The 15793-nt window shown below is 44.7% G+C and overlaps 1 protein-coding gene across 1 annotated transcript; it reads right to left on the bottom strand.

The window, feature by feature from the left end:
- Positions 1-99: 99 nt before the first annotated feature.
- On the bottom strand, positions 100-15763 carry CSUI_004305 (phosphate transporter family protein). Its single transcript, XM_068064498.1, has 9 exons — positions 12445-15763; positions 10747-11062; positions 10116-10209; positions 8405-9088; positions 6590-7636; positions 5598-5954; positions 4068-4515; positions 3401-3635; positions 100-1809 (listed from the first exon to the last, which is right to left on the bottom strand). Exons 1-8 carry the CDS (start codon positions 12800-12802, stop codon positions 3580-3582), a joined length of 3360 nt encoding a protein of 1119 aa, XP_067923527.1. The 5' UTR covers positions 12803-15763; the 3' UTR covers positions 100-1809; positions 3401-3579.
- Between the last annotated feature and the right edge of the window lie 30 nt (positions 15764-15793).

Here is a 15793-nt window from a genome sequence, read left to right on the forward strand (position 1 = left end):
CCTGGTTCACTCCTGTGCAAAGACATCTCTGCTGACGTAAGAAAGCTACGGCGTACTCTTATGTAGGTATGCCGCCACTGTCCGCGTGCCCCCCCGTTCAATCAGAGTGGCATCAAGTGGATCGTGAGTGTTTTCCTGAATCTGGTGAAGGAAGAGCCGCCTTGGACTCATGAACAACTTAGAGAACACGCAACAACATCTCATGAAAAAGAAAAGAAACAATCAACCAACTCAATCAATCAATTAGCCACTCAAAAGTGGACGTCCGATAAGAAATTCTTTTTCCACTTAGAGCACTGTGGGAGGGTCAAACGATCACGGCTACGAAACATCCACGCACTATTCCGCCCCATGGCTTACTTTTTCACACTGGGCGAATCCGTCCGCCCGTGCGCTAGGCAGCACACTTTCTTTTTGCTAGAATTCTAACGACTTCCCCGCCATGCATGGCACATTTCAAACAGACACGTCAAAAAAGCCTAACAACCCCCTTTGTTCTTGACGAAATCCCCTTCATGTCACCCACACCCCGTCCTCCTTTGCTCCTCACATTCATTCTCGAAGGGACCATGCCTCCTCTGTCCATCTCCCATGGTGATTCTCCACCGGTCGAAGAAGAAAGCATGCCTTAGTCAGCCATAGGGAAAACCAAGCACACTGCGCCGACGACGAACGTCGTCTTTGATTGAAGAAATCCACCTGCTGCGATTTGTTTTGATAACCACATAGGAAAAAGCATTCAAACTCTCACCACTTCGACACGAATATCACCCCTCACGCAGAATGACAAGAAAAAGTTGGTGGGACAAACAAACAAACAATCCATCTCATCATTATTATTTATGGCATATCTCCTCTATCCTCTACCTCTCCCAACTAAGGAGCTGCCTGAGCGTTCTCTTTCTTTCCTTCTCCCGTTCTATTACCATTTTCAACCCCCCTTCGCACCCCTCCCATCTTTATCCCCTGCTGGCCTTCACTCATTCCTTCCTTCCTCATCCCAAGCCCTCCTACTGCAACACCATCGAAGCTGTGCCCGCGGATCTTTGCATGCAGTGCAGTTGATCGTCTGGATGCTCGATCAATTCGTTTCCACGAACACAAACAAGAGACAGCAATCCATTCATTCGCCAGCAAAGGATCTTTTTCTTTCTTTCAGAAGGAAAAGCATCCACGACAAAAAACAACCCCCCCCCCTGTCTCCCCTAGTCGACAAGAGAGAAAGAAGAACAACTGTCTGTACAAAGCAAAGCGATGAGAGGCAAGATCGCGATAACTGAAAACAAAAAACGAAAGAAAACGGCGCCCAAAAATGAATGGGGATCCTCCGCCGCGTCGCATTTCCCCTCTTCGCTGTCTTTCTTTTTTGCACTGAACGAATGAACAGATGAATCTTCTAAGGCCGGGGGAGGGGGGAGGAGATAGCTCCACTCTTTCTTGCGGTGTTGTAAGATCAAACAAGGAACTTGAAGTGAAGAGACTTCTTCTTCGCATGCTTTGCTACGGAGTGTTTCGAGTGTGTTCGTCTCCACCTTTGAGACAAGACCCCGAGAAAGGCTTCTCACCTTCATGGATCGTGGAACCGAAGAATACAACAGACAAAACGAACAGAAGAGAAACAAGCACCCCTACTAAGTTGTTTTTCTTGACATGACGTAGAGACAGGGCTAGCAAATGAAGAGTTGAGACAACCGCAGATCATACGCTAAGGAGAGTCGAAAAAGAAAAAAAGAAAGACAGAAAGAAATAAACGGAGAACAAAACAGGAGGGGTCCCTAATGGAGAAGAAGGTCGATGTGCATGCGCTAGCTGCAAGGAGGGGACAAACCAAACAGCAACAGCATGCAGTAGGCTGTCGCTTCTTAGGAGAGAGGAATCGACAAGGATGAGAATAGATACATCAAATGTAAATCTATATAAACCGAAAAAGCCGTGGAGTTTTAACCTTGAAAACAAAGGAAGACAAACCTCTTGGTTCTATCGGAATAGACATCGTGTTTCAACAAGATGAATATGCAGAGGGGACATCTCTCTCTCTCTCTCTTATTCTCTCTTCCTTTTTCTTTCTTGTAAACTCTCTGTCCTAGGTTCAAATGACCGCGCGCGTCTCAGAACCCCAGCGTCTTTTTAAATTCCTGTGTAGATGTGTATAGGAATACACATAACCGTAGAAAGTATATAGGGTCTATATATATACGTATGAAGGTGAGCGAAGTAAAAAACACACATATACATTATGTACACAGAGGAGTGTAAGAAATGGCGAATAGAAACAAGTAGCGCCACCTTCGAAAAGATGGAGAGAAGAGACGAGCTCAACACCTTGCATCCTTCGTCGTCTCTCTTCACTTCAGCTCCCGAATCTCTCCTCTACGTCTATATAAAGCCCCACCCGACTATTACTGGCTTCAAGATATGTGAAGAGAAGAAGCTTGTTCTGTCACCCTTCTCTTCATCTTTGAATCAACTATCATCCCCCCTTCAAGATAGTTCTATACTTTAGCTTGTCTCTCTCTCTCTTTCAAGATCTTTCTCCAACCCCTCCTCTGTACATACACCATGTCGAAAGATCCCGTTACATCTGTTAATCAGCTAAGCCGTTTGTATATCAGTCAATCTGACCACCAAGTCATTCCATCGGAGCCATGGTACTACTCACTCTCACCACTTCTTCTGCATTTAGCCCGTTTCACTTCACCCGCCGCTAAGGACACTTTCATACGCTCCCTTTCTTCTTTTTATCTTTCTTTGCAGGCCATGGCTTCTTCATACCTATCTAACGCCTTCTCCTCGAAACCTTCACCCTCTCTCCGCCCTCCCCGTCACTGTTCCTTCTCTGCTCTTACAAAGATCTATCTATCTATCTATCTAATTCTTACCCATGAAGACTTCCTTCTCTATCTCCTCCTCTCTACAACAGCTGAGCTCTATGATACGTCCTTCCCTTCTCAAATTCAACAGAGCCGCGGTATGATAGAGAGGTACAAAATAGATACACACCTGTATATGCCTTCATACACACACATATGTATATAGATATACATACACACTAGCTACACAGTAACTAGATACAGAGATACAAGTAGCTACATTCTTAAAACAAGCTAGCCGTTTCTCCTGTAGTTGTAAACAATGAAGTCGATGTGATAGACTTCATTTCGTTTCTTCGACAACTAAACAGACTGCGCTACGATCATCAAGAAAAAAAAAAACGAAGAAGAAAAGCACATGCAGCTTTGCTGTAAAGAGAAAACTTTCTCTCCTTCTTCAACTGACTCATCACTCTAAAATTCCACCTCTTCACCTTATCCTTCATTCTATCTGCAAGATTCCCTCTACTATCTTTCATCTATCGATCCGTTTCTTCTCTTTCTTCTCTCTCTCTCTCGCTCTCTCTTACTTCTCGTTCTCCAAAAAATCCTGTCTCTCTTCTCCCCTTCCATCAGTCTTCCACTTCTCTTTCCTTTTTTCTTCCTCTCTTTCAGCATTCTTTCCTTTCCGTCGAACTTGCTTACAGATATCTTCTTGAACTTTCAAAAGAGACGACGAACAGTGTGGTCTCGAGATCTGAAGAGACATCTAGATGATATGAGGAGAGTACGCAGCGAAAGCGAAGAGAGCTGCTGAAACCATAGCTGGGCAAGAAAAAGACAAGACAAAGAAAGAAGAAGCAAAATCAAGAGAAAAAACAAGAACTCGAAAGGTGTATGTACACCTCGACGAACCAAGAAACGATACCTTTCAGCTCTTCCCTCGAGAAACCTGAAGATGAACTGTACGGGTAATATCTATCTATCCATCTATCTACCTTGAATCTATCTATCTATCTATCTATCTTTAATCAATCTACCTATCTATCTTTCTATCTGACTCCGAGATCGACCCTGAAGAATTGAGCGAGAGAAACTTTATCTCTAAGAAGAAGGAAAGAGAGCCACATACAAGGACAGAGGGGAGAAGCCACGCAGAAGAGGAGAGAAAGGCACAAGAGACATCGATAGATAGGAGAAGAAGAAAGAGAAAGAGACGACTCGATCCCCTTTCTCTGTGTGGTAAGAATAACTTACCAGAGAAAGCAATCGTAACAATCCACGAGACAAACACCCCTCCGAAGAGCCGCCAATTGACTGTCGTTGTATTAATGAAGAGACAGCCCGATGGACAGGCACAACACCCAGAAGACGACGACGATGATGAAGAAGAAGGATGGAAATCTCTTTCTTCTTCTAGATCTTCCTCATGATGGTGTTCATCTACTTTCGATCTACGACTACTATTGAATGAAGAGGGACAGATCTTCTTGTGACAACAGAAGCCTTTCTTACGGGCTTCGCTGCTACTTCTCTCTCTCTCTACATGACGGCGTGACAAAATGCCTCCCCCTTCAGCCCCCCCGCAACCGCTTCTACGATGAGGGAAAGACCGAGGCTCCATTAGACCCACTCCTACTGTGCTCCCTACTGCACAATGCGTTGTCGATAAAGGAATCCCTACAGCACTAAAGAGAAGAACTGTCTGAAATGAAAAACAAAAAGAAAAAGAGAAAAGAACAAAGATAGACAAAAAGCAGAAAAGACAGAGTGATAACAAAGAAAGGAGTTATGTTGAAAGAGATCGATCGATCTATCTATCTATCTAAATATCTTGAGTCAATTCATCTCGTCTATCAGCTGTATCATAGAGTGTGTAATCTTCGTCTTCTTCTTCGCCGTTGAGGTGTATAGACTCCGGGGACATGTAAGATAACGGAAAGAAAATAGTCACCGGACGGAGACACACCCCCGAGCTTGAATGTTTTTCTGACGGTTCTTTCTCACATACGCACCCATAGGAATGGACAGAAAGATTCTCGTGTATCTACACTAGAAAACGTCTCTCTCTCTCTCTCTGTACCACAGATACCTCACCCCCCCCCCTCTCCCCTTGGTTCTTCTCACTGATGTAAGGGCCCCTCACGTGACTTGCGAAGTCCCATAAAAAACCAAGTCTCTCAATTCTGTGCATGTATAGACAAGCCTCTGCACAAAGATGCTTTTGTATATACCGAAGAGTCCATAGATCCATCCACATAGAAAGATACACACACGTAGAGATATAGATACATGTACACGTATCTATCTATACGTGTGAAGATGTGCTTATCTCTAGATAAGACGAACTCCTGCAGGAGAAAACTGCTCAAGCGGCCCCATGGAAAACACAAAGACGACACCTCCCCATACATGAACACCTGCCCCAGAAGTACATACACATTCCTCCATACACATACAGCTTGAGAGATTCCTATACCTACTCATACATACATGATAAGCCCTGCCACTACGGGTACGTAGTAGTAACTAACACACTATGGTTGTAGAAGGAGAAAGAAGAGACATGCGCGTTCCCGAAGAGAACGAAAGATAGAATAGGACCCAGCACAGCATAGTAGTTCTAGTAGTCACAGTAGCCCTATAAGAAGAAGAAGCTATGCTAGGAAGCATGAGGAAATCGTGTTGAATGGGAAGAGGTGAGGTGTCTGGTGAGAAGGACAAAGAGAAGCCTTTATCTCAAATCAACCTAAGGAGAGACAGGGATAGGAAATGAGAGAATCTTACCCATGCCGCTCCTAGCTCCATCGAGAAGCCTCTTGCAGGTGTGATTTTGACGAGCTTCACGCCAACGGTCTTGATCACTCGATACCCTAGTAAAGCTAAGCCTAGAGACATACTTAACCCTCCGAAGAAAAGAATATACCACGGGGAGCCGATCTCGCTTGAAGCTCCCCCTGTTTGATAGACAGTCAGAATAGCTGCAAACGGGCCTATGGCGTTAGCTGTATCATTGGCGCTATGGGCTATACACCCCATGCATGCAGAGACAACTTGACAGGCAGAGAAAAAGAGCTCTGTCTCCATATCGAAAATCTCCGCGCCTGTATGTAATCTTGCAACTAGTTCGTCTTCCGCTCCTCCCTGAAAAGAAAAGAAAGGAAAAGGGAGACGGGACAGCGTTGTGAAGAAACAAGAGAAAAAGAACAGCTGGAGAAGACGCAGAGAAAGAAAGAAAGAGACGGACAGAGAAATGACACTAGAAAACGGTCCTCACGCTCAGATGGCATGTATCTTTTCTCTTCATTCTCCTATACAGCACCGATACATATATATATATATATCCATGGAGTAGAAGTATGTTCTTGATATATATATATATAAGGGTGCCACATGTGTACAAAGAAACCAGAGAAAAAGTCAGTGCATCTCTCGCTCTCCTCTTCCGACTTTTACGGTCCGGCATCTCTTTGTTTCTTTCCTTCTTTCTTTCTCTCGGCAGAACGGTCGAGTCTCTCTGAGGTCGAGAAAGAGATCTATGAAGGAGACTTTCGTCTATACACACATAGAGAGACGTGCACACCCCTCCACTGTTTCGGCAATGTATATGCACCACATCTGCTCCATCTACCCCTCGGAAGATACATAACTCTATCTGTTGTTAAATATAGATATCTACATGTATATAGCCTTCATACGTATACAGACAAATACCTCTACCCATCCTTCTTTGGCGACTGCCTCTCCCCTTCCCCTTTTTCCAGCTAGGCATCGGGTACCTCTGCATGCAAATCTTTGAACCACGGCATGCTCAACCATTTCTTCTTTAACCTTCCTTTCCATGTCAAAGGAAGATCATCCTCATCTTCCTCATCGTCATCCTCCAGACCCTCTCTCACTGAGAAACCTTCTTCGTCCGGTTCTCCTCTTCTATCTTTCCCTAGAGAAGTCAACTCCCCATCCTTTAACCTGACAACCTTCTGGCCATTCCCTCCCTCACGCTCGTCTCCCCACTCCTCCGCTTGTCCCCCACCCCCATGTGAAGTTGATGGAAGACCATTGTCTTCAGACTTCCTCGGTAAATGAACTACTATAGGCCGATAAAGAGAAGAAGAAGGCGAAGGACCTTCCTTCTCTCCTGCTTCATAACTTCTCTTATTCCCATTTTGAAGAGACGTTTCTCGACTCTTACTCCCCCTATTGTTGAACCCCTGCCCTTCATGATGTGAGTGATCTCGGGCGTCATTATCCCCCCCTCCTACTGGGCTCTCTTCCCTATACGAACCACACCCCTTTGGTGCTCCGTCATACTTCAGCCCACCTCTATTATCTTGTTCTTCTCTTTCATAAGACGACGTCGTCGGCACCCCTGGAAAGACTCTTGAAGAGGATTCATCCCCCCTATCATTATCCTTCTTGTTCTTCTTCTCTCTATAAGACGGCGGCGACGCTGCATGGACAGGCACAGGATGAAAGAGCTGAGGGGGAGAGACAGATTCGTCTTGTGAAGTTGTCGAGGTCCTCTTCTGTTGCTTTGTGGCACCTCCTTCTAGAGATAAACGTGACTGTAGAATCCTTTGAAATAAAGGAGAAGATGAAGCGTCAATCTCTCCTCCTGCGAAACTGTCTGAAGGGGGATGACGGACATGTGAAAGAGAAGAAGTCTTCTGAGAAGAAGGCCGACCATCAAAGTCTGAAGGAGTCGAAGAGACATAGCCGTTCAAGCCTGTCTCCCGTGCAGAGGAAGAAAGCGAAGCAGAGACAGTCCCTTCTGGGGGAGAAATGGTGGCGGCCATATCAGAGGAGAGAATAGGGTTATCAGACATCTGCAAAAGAAAGAAGAGAAGAGAGGAAAGGACAGACGAGAAGAAAAGAGATGAGAAGAAGTGAAAAGAGAAGACTAGAGATCAATGTACTTGTTGGCTCCGGTGGACAGACTGAAAGAAAAGACCACGAGAAGAAGAGAAGCAAACAGGAGTGTCTGAAAGATAAGAAAAACAAGAGACAATGAAGAAAAGGTCATACGGACTCACGAAACTTTCTCAAGCGCTCTCTCTTTTCTTCTCTACGTAACCACGGTGGAAGAGAGAGAGAAAGCGATCTTGTCTCAGTCCTTCTTTCCTACACTTCTCTCTCACGGCTAAGAGATTTAGACAGCTCTTGACCAGATTATGGAGAGGAAGACGACACACATGCAGAAAGAAAAAATCAGCGGTTTCTTCCTGTCACAGAGAAGAGATATGTCAACCCTTCCCTTCGTAGAAAAATAGATTTCTCTGAACAGAGACCTTCTTCACAGATTCCTACCGCCGATCCTAGCTACTAAGGCAAACTGTCCCCGTCTTCTTATCCTGCCTCGTTATCGTATCCTCCTCGACGTACTCGATTTCATATAGATACATTTACACATATAAACATATGTACGTTCTCGTTATACACGATCTCTACACACATACACCTGTAGACACCCACAGTGCATAGATAGAGAGAGGAAGAAAAGCAGCAGAGAGATCTTTTCATCCTCCTCCTGTCTCTAATTCTTCCCTACTCGAAAGTGAGAGAAAGAAAGAAAGGGAAGAAGACGTTGAGTTTACCTGTTCAGTCCCCTTCTCAATCGTGTAATGATCTTGACTCCTTGTCTTCTTTGCGCCAGGGGGGATCCACGGATGATTCTTAAGTTGCACTTGTTTATTTTCATGATCCATTTTCACTTCTCCTCTCGTCTCCTCTTCGTCCCTCTTTCCCTCTTTTAAGCCACCGTCTAGATCTCCTCTATGAGTCCCCCTGTAGGGTGTGTGTACACCTCCTTCGGGTGTATATCCACCCCCGTCATGTCTTTCAACATCATGATCATGATCTCTTTCTCCGCCCATTCCTTCTTTCCTACCGTTCTCTTGTCTTTGATCTTCACTGGAACCTTCTTTATACATCATGATAGGTTCTCTGTCCGTCGACATCATGCTTAAACCTTCTCTGAGTAAGCCATTTTCTTTTCTTTCTCCGGCTCCCTTCTTTCCGACGCCACTCCCTCCTTGCTTCCCTAACAGACCGTTGTGACGGTCACTACCATTCTGATCACTTATAGAGCTCATATGGTTGAGGCGTTTTCTGTAGGCTCGAACTCGGTGCATGGCGAAGCGATAGACAAGGAAAGATATGATGAGAGTCAAGAAGATAGAGATGCCAATAGAAATCCCTATAGCTACACCTGGATGAGCGTCCGCCCACCAAGCAATACGGCAGGGGTACTGCTCTATCTGGCCGTTACCAGGAACGTCCTGAGAGATGAAGACAAATAAAGAGAAAGAAGGAAGAACACACAAAGAAGATACATACAGATACTGACAGACAGATAGAAATAAACATGGAGATACATGTGAAGGAAGAGTGAATCAATAGAAAGAGAGATGATTCGGCACATATAAAAATATATATATATATACATACATCGAAACAGATATGAATGAAGAGACGACAGAAAGAGAGACGGTTTCATAGAGATAGATAGAAAGATATATCAAGATAATAGACAAGAATGAAAAGAGATAGGTACGACATCGATTGAGAGCCTCAGAACGGTGAAGCAAGAACACAGTCTGTACATACACCACGAGGCTCTACCGCTATCATCGACGGAGGAAAGAACGATCTACCAGAAATCACAAGTCTGCTGTTTCGTGAAAACCCACCAAGTTCTGTACCTGTGTGTAGATGTACCTACATATATATATATATAGATAGATAGATAACCATCCACGGCCACATCTATGAAAGAGCTTCGTGTGGCGATAGGGGCGCAAGATCACAGTGTACAGGATATTGAATGTGATCCTTCGGTACATGTGAATGGATCGATGGAGAACATGCAGACAGATACACCTTCGATCAACGCTCCTCTTCGTCTTACTCCTCCATATAGGAATCTCTTAGCACAACATTACCACGCACACTCGTTCCCCCTCCTTCCTATATGAATCTTTTTTTCTACCTGTCTCTCTTTCTCTCATTTTGTCCTTATGGAAGTAGGTATACAGACGCAACTCTAAGAAAAAGAATCATTCAAGTTCACTCTCATTCTCATCTCTATCTACCTCTAGTCTATCTACCGATCTCTCGCTTTCTTTTTCTCTGTCTGTTCGTACTGCTCCGGTACGTGTAAAAACGACTATGACACACGTAACAACCTTGAGAGGACTTCTTCATCTGCCGGACTAAGGAAAGGCAGAAAGAAAGACGAGAAAGAAGGTTAGACACGAGAGGAGGCGAGCCTACATACAGGCGGTGGGGGGAGAGGTCGTTTATTACCTGTAAGCACGAGACATTGATCTCGAAGAAATTCTTAAACACAAGGAAGACGGAGAAGGTTAGAGTGATCAACCAGATGAAAAACCATAGAAACCTGAAAAAAAAAAGAGAAAGGAGGTGTACATACACACGAACTGAGGTGTACATACACCCGAAATGAAGTGTACATACACGCCTACACACAGGAGAATGTGAATGAAGGTCATCCTATAAGGAATGAAATCACTGCGAAAGAGAGCAAACTAATTCTCTCCCGTGCAAAAAGGAGAAAGAAGAAGCACCAAAGTCCCTCCTCAGTCAGGTTCTTACTCCTCCTTTCTATCCTTCCCCTCCCCGACACATGCCAAGAAGAGAAAATACACAACTCCTCAAGACACAACCTCTACTATCATCTATCTTCTTCTCCTTCACTCTTTCTCCTTCTCTTCACCCCTATCCCCCCCCTTTTTTTCTTTTTCTCTAGCCGTCACCATCCATCATTCTCTCTATCATCACATGTAGAAGCATCCTCCAGCATCATGCGCGATCATCCATCCTCCTATGAAGAAGAGAAAGATGAAGAGAAGAAAGAAGCACCCCGATAACAAGAAGATTTTCTTCCTCTTCCTCTTCTTTTCCATCCCTGACTTACCGTTTTGCTCGCTTCAATGGATGGCGACTTCTCAGAATGATCCCCCGTAGACATACGAAGATCGACGCTCCCACTACACTCGCAGCGACAGGAGCTAGAACCCATGAGATAAGAATAAAAGCGACCTGCTTCCATCGAATTGCATGCACGTTTCCGGAGGCTAAACCGAATCCGAGGAGAGATCCGATGATCGCGTGAGTGGTAGAGACGGGAAGACTGAAGTGATTTGCGAGGAAAAGCCACAGACCCGCGCCGATCAAAGCGCACAACATCCCAGTCATCAGGATCGACGGCTGATCTGTAAAGACTGCGAAATCTAATCAGAAAGACAGAAGAAGGAAGGAAAGAAAGAAAGAATGAGAAAGAAAAGGGCCAAAGAAAAAGGAAAGAAAGAAAGGGAAGACATAGGAAGGCAGATCAATCAGGGGGAAAGAAAATAACAAGTATGAAGGGAGGAAAGAAAAAAGACAAGAAAGCGTGAGATTTTTCCTGACAGCCCATCCCTTAGATAGCAAGAAGAGTCAAGTCCTTCACACACACCTAAAGAAACATTAGAAATCAAATAGATCTATATGGGGTGTACATACACAATGCTATGTATGTACATATATGTATATATGTATATGTATGTAGGTATGAATGAAATGTGTATGTGAAGACAAGCGAAGGAAGTGCCTATGTGAGGGAGTCGAAGATCGACCAAGAAGAGAAAGCGGTCACTATCTCCGCGATATGGAGATCCTGATGCATGTACACTCCAAAAAGATAAAAAAGAGATTCTCAGAGAGAGGAAATGTATCAAGGTGTGTTTGACATGAGAGCTGAGAGATTCACTGTCCCTGCCCTCTAGTTTTTCTCTTCCAAATCTTTCAGCTTCTTTCTCGATTCTCTTCCTGACTAAAGAAAGCTTTCCTACTCTTCTATATTTTAACGACTGACTAGTATAACTATTGCCTTCCGTTGATGCCTGTTAAAATGATCATGCGATTCATGACATCTCTAAAGGTTCCTCTCTCCTTCCGAACGACGGCGGCTATCGATGAGAGAAGAAGCAAAACACACCTCCATTCACGTAACAGACAGACATAGATTACAGAGAGAAAGGGAGTGAGGCAGAGCAGATAGACAGATAGATAGATAGATTGAAGACAGATAGATAAAGGTAGATAGATAGATAGATCAAAAGACAGCCAGGGGGGTACGAGATGAAGAATGTATCAGAGGGTGCTTACGTCGATGGAGACACCCAGCATTGTGGGGCGATTTATGAGTAGCTCATCTTAACACGAGACCCACTGTTACATCTATGATGATTGAAAACCGCAACAATGAATCACCTCCTCCTCCTCCCCCTCCTCCAACTACTACTACTTACGAGCCTATCTATCATCACCCTCTTAAGCAGAAAACGAAAGACATCGACTCACAAGAACGAGAAAGAGAAGAAAGCACCCACCAGAAGTATACATGACCTTTCTATCTATCTATCTCTCTATAGTCTATGTATCTCCTTATGTCATCGATCTGTTTATCTCTCTTTAATCTCTCTCTTTATCTATGTATCTTGAACAAGACAGAAAGTTACGTCATTCTTTTTGTCTTTCTGTGAGTTTCTGTCTCTTTTGCTTCTTCTTTGTCTCCTCATTTTTCATTTGGTTCATAGAGAAGAAAATGTCTTTGCGATCCCCTCGTGCTTACCGATGATTTTGGAGCGAATACTATCTGTGACCGCTCCCCCAAGTAACGTCGCTCCTAGAGTCTCGAGGACAGCAGCCATGGCTATAGCCGCCCATAGGGGGATCGCCCTCGAGCCTACAGAGCTGCTGAAGGTATTCGCTACATCATTCGCTCCGATAGCAAAGGCCGTTAAGAAACAGACAACTGCCCCTACAGCGACAATCCATGTGAAATCTGACGGGGACTGCTGCCCGAAGATGCCGGCAGAGGCGAAGGGAGAAAGAACTTGTTGAAGAGAGTTGGGGAGCGGCTCAGATAGTGAAGGCGCAAGAGGCGCTTCAGAAGAGGAAGAAAGTTGACTAAGATCTTGAAGAGACATCGCTAAAACAGGAAGAAAAAGAGAGAGGGGGGATGAAAGAGAGGAAGAAGAAGGGGGAAGAAGAACAAGAAGAGAAAGGAAAAAGATGGAAAAGAAGAAGTCAGATAGAGGGGGGCGAAGAGAGAGAGGACAGAGAAGATCTTCGTGACGCGTTTTCTAGCTTTAAAGTTGAGCTGACGCCTGCGAGGGAGAAGATGAAAGACGAGGGAGAAGAAACATGGAGCTTGACAAAACAGAAGAAAGAGAAATGAGACAGATCCAGGAGAAGAAAGAAGCTCGCGGAGCAGTGGGAGTTCTCTTCTTCATGAGACCCGGACGAACGATAACCTCGGAAAGACTCTATTTATGAGAGAAACAGAGAAATGAAGTGCTTCCGAAAGAATAAGGATGACCGACCCTCCCTGTCACCTCTCCTGTGTAGTTGAAGAGAAAGAAAGATTTGTATGAAGAAGCCTCAGAGTCGGAAGAAAGTGCAAGAAGGACCAACGTCCGAAAGAAAGAAAAGAGAAATCGTGATCAGGAGAAGAGAAGAAACAACCAATTAACAGAGAAAAGAAAAAGTCCTAGAAGACATCGGAAAAGGACGGACGGGGAGTAGGAGTGAAGAAGGAACTAAGAAAGACGACTATGGGGTCTTGAGAAAGAAATGATTTACTAATGAGAAAGAGGAGACAGAGAACGATAGAAAGAAGAATTAAGAAGCTGAGACATTCGACCCACCCGTAGAAGTTTTCCAGACCGAGTTGGTCCTTGAGGAGAGAGATGAGAAGAAGAAAGAAGAGAAGAATGAAGAGAAGAGCAGGAGACTAACGAGGAAAGAGGGACAACAAGGAAAAGACAGGAGGGAGAACAAGAAGGAAGAGGAGAGATTGCCGACGGCATAAGAAAGCCTTCAAGAAGTTCCTTCATGATGAATCTCTCACAAGAAACACAAAGACAACAAGAAAACCACAGAGATTGCACCCGTCATCTTCAGCCCAGAGAAGGGGGGGGGAGGGGAAGATGAACGAGAGTCACAAAGGAAGAAGAAGAAAAGAGAATCTTGTTCTATCTCTCTCTTTTCTCTGCAACAAACCAGACTTCTTATCTCTTTGAAGGAAAAACCCCCCGAGAGGAAAGGTGAGCGAGTTCCAGACACACCCCAACAAGTCCTCTGAGACTTAAGGTGTATGTACACCCGACGACAACGAAGAGAGGGGGAAGGGGGATGAGATCGAGACGATTCGCCAATAGATCTTTTGTCGAAAGACGAGAAAGACTACACCAGAAATATCACAACCAAGAAGAAAGAAAAGAACAGATTCTTCCCATTCTTCTTTACACCTGATTGAAACATGTCGATGATCTGCCAGGGGAATGCATACGAAGAAAAGAGAAGACCAACGAGAAGTCAAGAGATAGACGAAAGAGAAGAAAAAGAAAAGAAGCGAGGCGCCTGGTGATGTAAATTTCTGTTACACCCTCTTTTCGAAATCCACCAACAAAAGGGCAAAAGAGAAACCTTTCACACACAGACTTGAGTGGAGAAGAGAAAGCCGTAAGAACTCTTCATTTCATACGTCAAAAAGAAAGACTTCCCGACCCCCCCCTGCCGTCTAGGCCCTCCTGTTTCTATCCCGGAAAGCGCCACTACGTCTAGAAATCTGAGCCCCAACACCTCAAACTGATCCAAGAGAAGAACGAAGAGATTTCTCCAGAAAGGCGGGGGAGAAGTAGGGAGTAAAAGAAAGATAGAGAGAGAAAAGGGCAATTTCTTCCTTAACCATTTCTCCACCTCTCTCCAACAGCAGAAGAAGCCTTTGACTTACAAGACAACTCAATACAATCGACTCACGAATCTGTCAATCAAGTGAAGGGGAGACTCTTTCTATGAAAGAAAGAAACTGGAGAAAAGAGAGATGGAAACAAAATGAAGAGAAAAAAGAGAATTCCGGATACCAAAAGAATTGAAAAACGACAAGGTGGAAAGCACACGACAGAAGGAAAGAAAGAAAGGCGAGAAAAAACCAACGCGTTCGACCGACCGAACCCTCTTGGGTAATCGAAAAGAACGCGCTCGTCGTCTCCTTTTCTTTCTTTCACGGAGTGAAGAGGAGAGGAGTGTTTTTTCTTCTTTGTAGAAAGGTCTTTTGGAAGAAGAATGAACTACAACGACAAGGAAAGAGAGGTCGATGAAAGAAGAGGGGAATCCATAAACAGAGTCGCAGTAGAAAACCATCTCCCCACTCAGTCAGTCACTCCCTTGCTTGTCTGGATGGAAACTTTTCTTCTTCCTTCTTAACTCCCCCGCTACGCATGCAATTCCTTGCAGAGAAGAAATGAAGCCGAAAGGTGTTTGCAACACTCGGTATCATCTCTCAAATCTTGCAGCTCTCCATGTCCTTGAGGTGAGAGGGTTTACTTGAGAGAAGATGAAGAAGAAAGGAGAAAAGGATGGCTCTCTCTCTCTCTCTCTTTACATCGAAGCGCGGGAAGCGCAGCGATGGCGTGAACCTCACTCAGCTCAACGTGATGGATGGTCTCTCTAGTTAAATGCATCCGCCACCCCCTCCCTCACTCTTTGCCAAAGAGAAGGAGGGTGGGGAATGAAAACGGTACACGTCCTTACCGAATCAAGAAGATCTTACACACCTCCAATTCTTTCTTCATTCCCAGAGAAAGGGAAGGCAAGAATTCATTCGTTCATACGTAAAAAGACCGACTCCCTATCTACCTTTCTATCGAAAGAATCTCTCTCTCTCCTCTCTCGCCGTGCTTTCCCACCCTTCTCCCCTCAACTCTAAAGCAACTCCCCCAGCGAGGACAGACGTGTCGCCTCCTGCTACTGCGGTTATGCCTAAGGCTATGCTAAAGTTATGCTATGCTAATGCTACGGTCGGTTCCGCCTGGGAAGGAAGAAAATGATGAACAAAGATAGAAAGAAAGAAGAACGGCGGGGGTTAGATGACGCGAAAGAGGTCCAGAAACAGGAAGAATAACCGATCAAAGAGG

This window comes from Cystoisospora suis (assembly GCF_002600585.1).
Source record: "Cystoisospora suis strain Wien I chromosome Unknown contig_1985, whole genome shotgun sequence".
Lineage (NCBI taxonomy): Eukaryota > Apicomplexa > Conoidasida > Eucoccidiorida > Sarcocystidae > Cystoisospora > Cystoisospora suis.

Coding starts and splice junctions, on each gene's coding strand:
- CSUI_004305 (XM_068064498.1), bottom strand. CDS start 12,802: ATGTCTCTTCAAGATCTTAGTCAACTTTCTTCCTCTTCTGAAGCGCCT. Junction 7,637..8,404: donor TTGAGAAGGGGACTGAACAG/GTAAACTCAACG, acceptor TTTCTTTTGCAG/ATGTCTGATAACCCTATTCT. Junction 3,636..4,067: donor TGTTACGATTGCTTTCTCTG/GTAAGTTATTCT, acceptor TTTCTTGCCCAG/CTATGGTTTCAGCAGCTCTC.